The 13,442-nt window shown below is 41.1% G+C and overlaps 1 protein-coding gene across 1 annotated transcript; it reads right to left on the minus strand.

The window, feature by feature from the left end:
- Positions 1-206: 206 nt before the first annotated feature.
- On the minus strand, positions 207-6,153 carry LOC147611107 (heterogeneous nuclear ribonucleoprotein 1-like). Its single transcript, XM_086785767.1, has 3 exons — positions 5,632-6,153; positions 3,516-4,716; positions 207-705 (listed from the first exon to the last, which is right to left on the minus strand). The coding sequence occupies exons 1-3, from the start codon at positions 5,851-5,853 to the stop codon at positions 692-694; spliced, it is 1,437 nt and encodes a 478-aa protein (XP_086641893.1). The 5' UTR covers positions 5,854-6,153; the 3' UTR covers positions 207-691.
- Between the last annotated feature and the right edge of the window lie 7,289 nt (positions 6,154-13,442).

Below are 13,442 nucleotides of genomic sequence, written 5' to 3' on the forward strand. Positions count from 1 at the left end.
GCAAGGCTCAAGCCAGAGACTGGGACTGCCAACATCCTACATCAAATCCTTGCCTTCAATGAAACATCGAGTCTTACATCCATAGAAAATTAAGAAAGCAAATGAATGCTACATCCAGGCACTGGCCCCCAGGTTCCAAAATACTGTATACAGCACAAAGCCCCAAATACAAGCTGTTAGAAACAACCACAAGGAAATCTTCTAAAATTCAAGCCCAATCGTCACTTTGAATAACCACTTATTAGTGAACACTCTAGCAGGGTTAATGTTTCAAAACTAGAAGTCTCTCCCATACAGGAATCAAGAGAGATGCCAAGTCCTAAGCTGGTAAAACAGTTTTGCTACATTACAAAAGAATTTTAGGAGGGCTATAAACCAACCATTTTCTAAACTGGGCATGGTATTGTTCTCAGTTGTTGTACATGCCTGTAAAAACCTGTAGAATTTTACATTCAATCATCTCCAGTTGCGTACTTCAAAGATCTACAAAGCTGAATTTAAAACTCGAGAGGTGACAGAGTCACCCTTTGGTATGTCCTGTCTTGTGAATGTAAGGCTTGGAAAAGGGTCCTCCAAAATGTCAAAATGTATGTATTTTTATCACAACCGAAACTGCTAACCTATCATCAAGGCCTAAAATCGAACAAGAATTTCAATGCTCCTCTGTTGGAGAAGGGGTAGAGCGCACTACCTAGGCAGGCACACCTGCAAAAAGTAGATGCATTGGTAAGAGCATAATGGGAAACATCAAACTTCGGGATTGCACACTGATTTTGAATTAAGAAAACATTGAAAAATTATTCACACAGAACTTAGAGAGGTAAAGTAACCAGCACAAGGGTCTGGATCGGGTGCCTAACAAGTAGCATCTGGGCAGTCTAAAATTGCAGGCTGGCCTGCTACCAACAAACATGCTTTTGACCTCAAAAGGCAGCCCCAGCACACCACAGCCACTCTTGGAAAGCCAAGGGGTGGGCTGTACTCATCCCTTACCACATGTCCTCTTCAAATTCAGTCAGTTGGAGACTTTGGACTACAGCAGTCAGTGGCATACCAAGCATCACAAGAGCCTCAATTACAGAGTACAATGCTGGAGAGGCAATCTGTGATGGAAGACACCCTATTGCAGGCTATGGGAGGAAGGCAGCGCTTGCACTGCTGCTTCACTCTTCCCCATCTTCTGCTTCACAGAGTGTCTCCTTCACTTCAAAGTTCAAACTTCACTCCTTGGGACTATGAGTCGTCTTACAAGTACCTTCACCTTGGTCTCTTTCACCTCTTACTATCTGTGTGTCGTGGTGTACAGATTATGGTCTCTTGATTGGATTTGAAAAATGCAAAAAGAATAGGACTTCAAGATGAAAGCAGTCCTCTTGATCTACTTTTCATTGATGCCGAACATGCACAGAGCCTGAAGTGACTTCAGCACTTGAAAGTTGATCCACCACTGGCTGACGCCATTCTTACAGTGAGAAACTCGTGCATCTGCAAGTGTGCTTCACTCTCGTGCTGTTGTTCATTCTCTTAAACAGCCAGCTTTCCGGCCCATGCATCTCTTTCCATATCCTCTGCATAGAAAAGAGAGAAACAGCCACTCGGATCTTTCCTGCCATATGGACAAACACTTTGTTGACATTTCTCAGCCAGAAGCGTCCATTGCCTGCAACTTTTCGCACCTTCGCAGGTTCCCTGCCACCGACAGTTGTATGACATCTCTAAGGACCTACACACTTGTACAGCCTACCTTAAAACATACGAGGATTGCACACATATGACGCTGATCCCTGGCTAGCTGTTGAGCAGGCCGCCAACGAGTAGTACAAATTGTACGGACAGGTGTTTGGCTAGCCTTATTGATGTCAGTACTGACTTATTGAATTAGGACTGTTTCTGTTAAGTGGAAACCCTGATCAACCCGTATAATCCATGCAGAAAAACTACCCCAAGGAGGATTTTGCATGCATCAAAATCCTTTCATATGCATGTGTTGGTGCTAAAGGGCAGCCCCAGTGTTAGGGACCGTGGTTTGGGACATTTTGCACCCTTTTAATAAAGAGCAAGGCCTCACAGAGGAGAAAAGGGAAGCAATGGGTTGTAGAGCTAGGTGCCCACCTATGATGGGGAATGACTGTCCTAGAGGCAATGGGAAAGAGAACTAAATGAGGCAGGAAGCTTACAAGGAGCAGCCAAACATTGCAGAAAATGACAACAAACCGAAGATGATGATGATGACGACCAGGCTCCAGCACGATGCCAAACAGTTGAGTAGTCTTCGGTGGACTGCCAAACTAGCATTAAAAGGGTGGCCGGGTGCAAGCAGCAGTGGGTAGGCAGAACACAAGCAAGAGGGTCCAAACTTTGGTCAGAATGCAAGATAAGCAGCTTAGCTACATTTAGCCAACCATTCAACATATTAATGCTTTATTTCCACCATCCATCAGCGCTTATCAGCTGACCACTTCTCTGGTTGTAAAGCACTGATTGAGACCGAGCGGCATTGCTAGTACAACCACCCGGCATCACAACATGAATAGCCACAATTGCACACTTGATTGTTCAGGGCCTCCCTGGCATAAGCTTCTTCACTTGGACTAGGTTGCTATAGCCAATGTCCCTCTACTCCTCCGGGCTCCATGTGGAGAATATGATCAGTAGTCTCACAGATTGGGATATGTGCTGTGCCAAGTGTGGAGAGGCCATAGAGAAGATTGTCCCCCACCTCCCCTCCACCCCCCCCGAACACCAGAGACAACCAGAAGCATCTGGACTGATCTCATTCATGCATTCAGCTGCTTCTGGTAGAAACACCACTCATTCACGCATTCCCGGGACCATGACCACTGGAAGTCCATTCAGGGAATCATCGAAGCTGCTTAGAAGTGCAGCCAGTCTTTTTTCACATATGGAATCTGGGCCCCTTCTTGACAGAAACGCAGAGCCCATCTCCAGTGCTCCTAAGTTGCAGCAGATTCCCACAGCTCGGAAGAGGACGAGTCTGCACAACAGGGGATAACAGGAGGCCATTGGGACCACTCATGAATGTCATGGATATGCAAATTTCCACTCTGATATTTGTTAAGTCAATCAAAATGGCAGAGCACATGCATGACTTGCCAGCTTATAGGCCAGGGTGAGACCATCTGCGAATAAAAATGGCATCGCAAAATTTTCATGAGTGGGCATTTGAAATTGAATAAAAACAGAATGCCTTAGAAAACAGCCTCAGCTTCTTAGACACGAAACACGTCCAGAGGGTTACCAGAAACCTTAAGAAGCTAGTGTAAAGTCAAAGTTGTTCCTTAAATTTTACCTTCCGCTAAATGTTGCAATCTTCCTGCAAGGAAGACAAGATTTCCTAGTAGATAGTTTGGTGCAGCTAGTAGTAAAACACGTGTTTTTAAGTTTTATGATTTGTTCTGATTTCATCATTTCAGATGCACTCAACACACCAACACTCAACTGGCACGATGCATTCACAAAGCAGACACAGGCTTTCATTGGAGAAAAGACTCTACCTTGATGAGACTGTCTTCCATCCGCATATCCAGCACTATATCCTACAGCTGCAGCTTCACCACTACTGCCACCTACATTATAAACACCAGATGCTAATCCTCCAGATCTAACACTGACCAAGTTGGAAGTGTCAGCTCCAGCAAATTTGCGCATTCGCTCTGCATATCCCAAACCACCGTAGACATCTCTGTAACTATTATCATAAGCACCAGAACCTGAACCTGAACCTGAACCTGAAACATATCCACCTAATGAACTCCCATATCCATTACTGCGGCTGGTGTAAGAAGCATTGCTTGAGCCAAATGCACTGTCGTTGGTACCATAGCCAAAACTGCTACTACCATACCCAGCACTACTGCTAGGGCTTTGGGCAGAACCCCAAATTCCCATTCCACCATAAGCACTGATACCAGAACCGCCACTGCCACCATAACCTCCTGCCGAGCTACGACTACCATAGCCAGCCACTCCACTGCTCCATACATTTCTTCCAGGTGTGCTGCTGCCATACCCACCACCTGAAGCACTACCACCATAACCACTTTCACGTCCTCCATAAATGACACCGGCATTAGGTGCACCTGCAAAGCTACCTCCACCATAGTTTCCACTCCCTCCTCTATAAGGACTAGCATTATATCCTGCATTCAAACTAGCACTGAAGTTCCCATTACTTCCATAACCTGCAGCACCATAAGGTGAATAACTACCACCCTGGGAAGGGACATATCTACTATCCATTCGGGCTCCATAAAGACCTGCTGGATTTGCATTGAAATTCTGCCCATTTCCACCACCATAAGGCCCTCCTCTGAGACCTGCACTGACTCCGGCTCCATTATTCCGAAATGGAACAGCAGAAAATTCCTTGGGGATTGCGCGTTTCACCTCCACCATTTTTTCCTTCAGCTCGTGAAAAGATTTCTGGAGAACCCTGTCCACTGCATCTTCACTGTCATAAGTGATAAAACCAAAGCCACGTGGCCTTTGAGTACCATGATCATACATCACAACCACATCAATAACAGTGCCAAACTGCTCAAAATACTTTCTGAAATCACTCTCAGTGACAGAGGACGCTAAACCACCAACAAAAATCTTCTTGGTCCTAGTGTGATTTGAAGGCCCAAGGCCATCATTACTGTTCCTTGGAGTACTCTGCTGTTCATCTCTAGGCACAGCCTTTTTAGCTTCAACCTGAATGGATCAAGAGACAGCAATGCATAATTTTTTTACATTCAGCATAAGTTAAGTGACAGCAATTCCTATCTAAACAGACCAAAAGAATGTTGATCAAGATGCACCACGCAAACTACGAACAGCTAATCTAGTTGTAATAAACAGATTCAGAGACAGCTGATCTGGTTGCAATAAACGGATCAAGGGACCGCTGATCTAGTAAATAAACAGATTAAGAGACAGCTGTTCTAATTGAACTAAACGGATTAAGGGACAACTAATCCTAATGAACTTAGGGACACATAATGTACAACTTAAAGAAACAGGTGAGATGAAGCACTTTGCAAAATATGGATGGAGGAACAGCTAATTTGGTCACAACAAGCGCATTATGGAACGGCTATTCTAGGTGCAACAAACGGGTCAAAAGGCAGCTGATCTACGTGCAACGAATGCATTAGGGAACGGCTATTCTAGATGCAACAAACAGCTGATCTACATGCAACAAACGGATGAGGCACAGTATTAAACGGATCGAAGGAACGCCAGATAAAGGCTTTAACTGAGATTACGGGACAGCAAATCTAGTAGCAATATGCCAATTAGGGACCTCTAGATAATGCAAACGAATTGGGGGAGACACAATCTAGTTGCGTTACAGATGAAATAAAGGGATTAATGGACAGCTAATCTGTACAATAATCGGATCAAAGGAGCAACTAATCTCGTTGCGATACACGGACAAGAACCTGAAACAGAGAGATTAGGGAGTAACTAATCTCGTTGACATACACGGATGAAGGGACTAGCCAGATAATCAAACGGATTAGGGAACTTGCCAGATGATCAAACGGATTAGGAGATTTACCAGACGATCGAACGGAGTAAGAGTGGGACGGCTAATCTAAGCAAAAATGCAAATGGTGTTCTTACAATTCTTCCATCGATGGTGTGTTTTTCTTGGACAACTCTGTCAGCAACAACGGGGTCTGCGAAGACGACGAAGCCGAAGCCACGAGCTCTGCCAGTGGCGCGATCCTTCATGATCACTGTTTCCTCCACTTCGCCATAGGCCATGAAGTAGCTCTTCAGCTTCTCCTCGCTCGTCTCCCACGAGATGCCGCCAATGAAGAGCTTCCCCACATCAGAGTCCATTGCTGTGCTGCAGAAAGAGCAAAAGAAGAAAGCTCTGCGGCGGCAGCAGCAGCAATGGAGAAGACCGAACCTCGCACAAGCTGCTCAGAGACCATGGAGCGCCAGATCCGAGGCCATCTCCTGCAGATCGTGTGGCGCCAGATCGGAGCTTGACGATGGAGAAAGAGAGATCCCGAGAAACAATGGCGGATGGAGGCTATAAAACGCAAAGAATTGGAGATGAGGGGGTGTCTTCGACTGTAGGGTGCTAGTAGCAATCCCACTTGCAGGCAACGATGGAAAGAGAGAGAATATGTGTGTGTGTGAGAGAGAGAGAGAGAGAGAGAGAGAGAGATGGGACGCTAATGCTTTTGTAATACGCAATGTTGCGGTGTGGGAAGCAATGAAGATGAAGAGAGAGCATGTCATCAATGTTGCAGCAATGAAGATGAAGAGAGAGCATGTCATCAATGTTGCAGCAATGAAGATGAAGAGAGAGCATGTCATAGAAGAGATTGAATGTGCAAAATAAGAAGTCTTGACTCTTGATGAGTATGTGTTTTAGAGAGAGAGAGAGTGTGTGTGTGCGTGTGTGAGAGAGAGAGAGAGAGAGATGCAAGTCAAGGCTCTTGATGAGTGTGTTTTAGAGAGAGAGAGAGAGAGAGTGTGTGTGTGTGTGTGAGAGAGAGAGAGAGAGAGAGAGAGAGAATGCAAGTGAAGGCTCTAGAGCGACATTTGAAAACAGGGTTCCAAAAGAAGGCCTCTCCTGGGGCTGGGAAGTAGCCCATTGGTAAAGCTTTAACTTCGGAAGCTAGGTGCTCTCGGGTTCCATACTCAACCCCTCCCCACAACACCACCATAAGGTGTAGGGTTTAAAAACCTCCTCCTAATAAAAGAAAAGGCCACCCCCAACGAATTTTTGTTGAGTAATGGGTTACACTTAAAGTCCAAGTTACCTTATAGTCCCTCATTTTAGAGTTCAAGAAAAGATAGGCTCAACTTAGCCTAGAGCTATCAAAGTGCGAAGAAAACCCTTGTTCAAGATTACAATTTGTTCTTTAATCCATGGTGAAAAGGATTGATGTAGTACTCAAAAAGCAAAAAATTGTCCCCAGGTCGCTGGTGGAGTGGATAGAGCGTTGAAGTATCTGGAAAAGAACCCAAGTTCAATCCTCCACCATGACCAATGGGACGGACATTGCCACTTGGGTTGGGCACCCATTGTGGTGAAGTGAATGCCTCGTAGTTGGGCCGGGTGCAAATCCCAAGTGATTTCGATAGCATAAATGCCCCCACGACCGAGATAACATGGCTCTCTAAGTGCTATTAAAAACCCCTCTAAAAATTCCAAATTTCCAAGCATACGTTGGGCACCTAGATGAAGCCAAACTGCTAAAGAAGCTAAAGAGCATTGAAGAGTGATATGGATACATGATGATTGTGATGATGTGTTTGCACTAACAATAGCAAGGAGAAAATATGCATTTATGCCAAATTTATGTCACATTCATGAACTTGTGAAGCCATCCATGTGGCCCCACCACTCCCCACACACAACCTATTTTTCACACGTGTACTAGTCTTCACCTATATATGATAAACCTACAAAGTTCTCATTTTTTAACGTGCACAATATATTTTCTCCGCTCTAAAACTTGAATTCCATTTACAATTTACAAAACAAGTGAAAAATGCACATAAACTTACTTGGACTATACATTAATTGTTAGATATTTATTATCCTAGATTGAAATAAATCACATGCTAAACTAGTGAGCATAAAATACATCCTTTCAAATTTCTTTATAAAATGGACAAGGAGAAAGTTACACTTTGAATGATGTTATTCTCATATATTTTAGAGTTTCTAAAGTTTTAAAAACACAAGAATTGAGCATTAGGTAAAATTTAGGGAGGATCAAATCTACTAAAATGTCATTCTTGTGTGAGCATAACAACAAGTTAGGGATATCTCAATGAATGTAAAATCTCCCTCGATTAAGAGTTATGCAAATGCTTAGTCCTACCCAAGGGAGACCAGCCTACAAAAACTACAATGCTGTCATGGGCCACCGGTGCCACTTTCCCATTTTTGCATGTAAATGTATTTTCTCACCTTCTCAAAACTAATAAATTGACACATTTCAAGTGAAATAGCTCCAAATCTACATTTTACGTGAAATGTTAGCTACAAATCTTCCCAAAAAAAAAAATCGTATGTTTTATGATTTGTTGACAAAAATGTTTTAAGTGGACATTAGGCCCATCAATCTCTAGTTTTGGTCCTTGTTTTTTTCAAGATTAAGACATTAGTGTACACCATTATGCTTGACTATTGGTTGGTTTTATAAGTAACTATTTCAAAAAAACTAATTTATATATTCTTGCAAGAAATTGTCAATCCCATACATGGGAGCATTAGTCACCCAATGTCACATCCTGAATGACAACATCAATGTACTAGAATTACACCATGCTAAAAAGAGTTTGGTGAAAATGATGCTTTGTACCAGTTTGTCTTCATGCAAATGAGAACATCAAAGATTCGTTATCATTTGGCTTCACCAAATATAATCTCTATGAAAGTGATACTTACAAGGTAATACAGAATCCTAATTGGGGGGAAAACAATACTTTTGTTGATTGTATCATCTCGTCTCCGGGAGGTCACTATATAAAAATCGTGTGCATTCAAGCCCTATATATAAAATCCCTTATCTAAAAATTTGGTAAAAATAAAATGAACCCTTTTTTCTTTATAAACTTACAACTTTTTTTCGAAATCCTTTAAACAATACCCTTATGTAATATATTTCTGCAAATTTATCTCAAAAAAAGAAATAATAAAATTCTTTCTATTGAACTCTTGTGCTATTTCACATATTCTTAAAGTGAATGCCCCAAGCCTTTGGTTATAGTGCCAGAGCTCTCGATGCATGTATTATGGAGGCAATCAATTAATACATCATCAAACTATCACTCAAGGAAACAAATATTTTTAAAAAAACTTGTAATCAAGCTTTCTTTTTATGGTCATGCATCTTATCCATTCTCTAGTAACTCAATCATAAAATATACGTGCATTCCCCATCAAAAAACACATGGAAAATGCTAAAAATTAGGTGGGATTTAGGGAGTCATGTCAATTTTTACAATTGAGGAGAAGCGTACTCGTAATATATGAAAACACTCACCACATTGGTGAAAAGGGCCATTTTCTCCATTTTTTTAAAGGGAGAAAATGCTAAAAACTAGGTGGGATTTAGGGAGTCATGTCAATTTCTACAATTGAGGAGATGCCTACTCGTAATATATGAAAACACTCACCACATTGGTGAAAAGGTCCATTTTCTTTCATCTACACATATGTTTCGATGTTGTCTCAATCTTCTTTGAAGCATGTACTCAAGGCATATTCTTTTCTTTATAGGCACTTCAATGCATCAGCATCATTTACTTTATAGGCACTTCAATGCATCAACATCATTTACTTTTGACCATTTGACATGAAATGACATAAATAAGGAAGAAAAAAGAGCTTCTTGCATCTTAACAAATACACATGACATGGATACATTAATTGTTATTACCTATATCAATGCATGTGAGGTTCAGTAGAAAGAAAAATATGTTATAAAGCCACACAACATAGTTTATGCATGTGCATTGGTCCTTTGAAAACTATTTGGTGAAATTCAAAGGAATCACAAAATTATTTGGCCAAATTCCAAGGAGTTTGAAGGGCATGGTAATAAAAAGCTTTTCCACAAGGCTTAAACTATCATTAATGTGTCCACTTAATTAATATAAGTTATAATAAAGTTAACCTATGGTGATACAGGTGATATTAAATTTTGCCTCATCATCGAGATCCTCCTCCTCCAACACTTGGAAACATCACATTCATTCATAGGGGGACCCTAACCTTAAGGCAACTTGGCTAACGTTAGGGGGACCCTAACCTTAAGGCAACTTGGCTAAGGTTAGGGGGGACATTAACCTTAAGGCAACCTAGCCAAGGATAAATATAGGCATGGTTATTTTATTATATATTCAAGTTAAAAATGACCACATGGGCCCTACATACTAGCATGAGGGATTTTTCCCATCACATTAAGGGGCCCAAACCTCCATTTGCATCATTCACATGTGCACATGATGATGTTAGATGAGCTGGTAGTGCATTTAACTAGGAGCCAGAGGTTGTTAGTTTAAATCTAGAGCTAGTTGGGATATGTGAATATCCATAGGTAAGTTGGTAGTGCATTTGACTAGGAGCTAGAAGTTATTAGTTTGAATCGAGAACTAGTTGGGATATGTGAATACTCATAGATGCACAAAGATGTGCTCGTTTTTGTATATCTAGGTGTTCTTCACAATCACTGAGATTGTCACCAATCTTAGGGGGCCCAAGGCCACCACCATATATAATAAACAAACCCTACATAGATCTATCCGTAGCCAACTTTAAGGAGTTTCCTACTCCTAGCCCTAAGGTGCGCTCTCCCTATGTCTACCTAATTAAAGCAATTAATCACAACCTGCTCTCCTATGCACATCATTTTTTCTTCCAACACATCATGTAATCTAGACATTTATCTATCCTCCTCCCTTACAACACCACCTAGATGGAAAGGTGTTTTTCCCTGGGGTTAAGTGCAATATGAAATAGAAAGTCATGTAGACTAAGAGAGAAGGAGCCCAAGATGACCCATAACCCAACCATAGGAAAGAGATAAGGAAATAGGTTTCTCTTGTGTCTTCCATTGTTGTGAGAGACGACACATACAAGGGAGCCATCCATAATGAGTTATAAGAGCATGCATTGCCTACTTGTGAAGGTTTTTAGTAGATTTGTTAAAATGATTAAGGGAGGGCCCCATGTAGCTTGAAAAGGTGCAACAAAGTTGTCAATTGTTGAGAGGAGTATACACTATGATGGAGGGATGAGGAAAATGATTCCATGTTGGTACACCTTTTTGTGTGTGTATGACACTTCATATCATACCCTTTTTGTGTGTGTATGACACTTCATTTTGGTACACCTTTTTGTGTGTGTATGACACTTCATATCATACCCTTTTTTTGATATTACATTGTGAGATTTTTGTTTAAATTGTTAGTGTAGCTCTTCCAAACATTATTTAACCACTTATTTTTTTGTCAACGTAAAAAATGGATTTTCCATGTTTTGTGAGTGTCAATCTTTATTTTTTCCTCCTCATGCCATGATGATCTTGAATTTCTTTGTTGGATACCATTCTACTAGTGTGTAGTACCAATCCACTCAATCTACAATGGCCATTTATTCAAGTAATGATGATTCCACATCAAACTTGATCTTGTCCCCTAAATGAACACGTCTTAGAAAAGATGTAACATTTATGTGCCAAGTTCTAAATAAAAAGAATTCATTTCCCTATGAGCTCAAAAGATATTCTATCCTCTTTTTGACCAACTCATTATAAGAAATTTTTTTATTTTGTAAGCCTTAAATAATTATGATTGTACGTATACACTTTTGACCTAAGCCTTGAATAATTATGATTGTATGTATACACTTTTGACCTAATTATGATTTTATGTATACACTTTTGAATAATTATGATTAAATGCATTCACTTTTGTATGTATTCACTTTTGACCATTTTTGTAGAAGCTTGCCACCATGAGGCCTTTTATTAATGTATTACTAGTATTGCACCCGTGCGTTGCTGCGGCCGGCCGACCAAGGTTCCAGAAAAGAACTATTCCCTCTCTACAACCATCTCTCTCTCTCTCTCTCTCTCTCTCTCTCTCTCTCTCTCTCTCTCACACACACACACACACACACACACACACACATGCACATGCACATGACCCTCTCCCTCTCTTTGTCACGTACACACACTCTCAAATGTTGAAACTCTCTCTCTCTCTCACACACACACATGCACACACATATACACACCTGCTCTCTCTCTCTCTCTCTCTCTCTCACACACACACACACACACACACACACACACATTTCTCTTGCATTAGAACTATTTGGTTGCTAGGCTGGCACTCTTATTCTATATTACAAGATTTCTTTGCTTCCTTTTAAAAAAAAATGAGTTAATAACCTCATTCTAATTGTGGGGCATATGACTGGATCCTTAACTAATTTATCTTGCTACAAAGATCTTTTTAACTAATTTAGATTGGCACATGACTGGACCCTTGGTATTGCATCCTTGGTGTTTTTGGACTGGATTTAGCCTTGGTGTATTGATAACCATTTAATAGGTTATGCTATATATGGTGGGCATTGGGTTTGGTAGCCGTCCGCCTCTTTACTTCCATGAATACTTGGATATTCGCCTGCAAAACGACTGGGGCCCTGGATCTTCTGCTGTGAATGGCGGGAGCTCTACATAGATGGTGCATGGCTTCCTATATAACTCAAGGTGAGTGGTCTATCCACTCACTTAGTCCTTTGTGCTTGTTACAATAGATATGGCTTTGTCTCTGGCTACATCCGGGGGTGCGCCTCCTTCGGTTAATCAGGTGCATATTTTTAACAAATGCATTTGTTCAGTTTACGTTTGTTGCTGCTAACTGAATGGCCTTGAAGATTTTGCAATTTATTCTCCCTTTGATGGCTTCATACATGTTTGCTAGCTTATACAGGATGGCTGATGCCTTGATTCCATAGGGATAGATGTATAGGTGGAGTCTACCTTTCTGTGGAATAGTGGCATGTGTGCCATGTTATTTCCTCATTGTTTTTGGCAGATCTCATAGTGAGTTGTTTTGTTAGATGTTCAGGGATTGCCTGATGCTCTGTTTTGTCGTATTGCTGACATATTATAGTTGTCTAACCACATTGAGTAGTCCATATTAAATGGATTATTGCAGGAACTGGATGCATATAGGCTATTTATTTATATTGGGTGTCTGTAGCAGGAATTTGCCTCACGATTTTTGTCCTGCTCGTGGGTATGCGTTGAATGCACGCGTAGTAATGGGTAATTGCTTTTGTGGTACTGCTGTTTGACTTGTATTTTGCACTTGGATGATGGCTTCTTTTGTGTCCTTTGGCACTTTGTCAGGTGGAGAGTATTTCCTGTCTGATGATGTTGCGTTATTATGAGGAGGTGTTGAGGGATGCCTGATACCATGTTTGGTAATCAATACATTGGTTTTCACTGTACAGGATTTGGTGGTCTCTCAGGCCATAAATCTATCTCGACTGATTGTGTTGAGGTGGACATTGGGTTTGTATGGAAACACTAATGGCATAAGACACATTCTGAAATAGATAGGTGTTAATACATACACTTCTTGAACCTAGGTATGTGCAGATTATTTCTCTAAAACCTGGGTTACTCTGGTACCTTCTCTATATATAATGAATAGATTAAAACCTGGTTATCACTTTACAATCCTGGATATAGGTTAAAGGGGCATTTTGGGTGTTCTTGGTTTTGCTCTGCTTATCTATTCTCTCTTGCTTAATGGCATGTTGGGCAGGATGTTTGGGCTGCCTTGTACTTTTCAATGATATACTTATACATATATACATATATACCTATACATAGACACATATACTTATACATATATACATGTGTTTAAAAGTATAAATA

Source organism: Cibotium barometz, chromosome 48 (genome assembly GCF_041138505.1).
Source record: "Cibotium barometz isolate CiBa-2024 chromosome 48, ASM4113850v1, whole genome shotgun sequence".
NCBI classification, from domain to species: domain Eukaryota; kingdom Viridiplantae; phylum Streptophyta; class Polypodiopsida; order Cyatheales; family Cibotiaceae; genus Cibotium; species Cibotium barometz.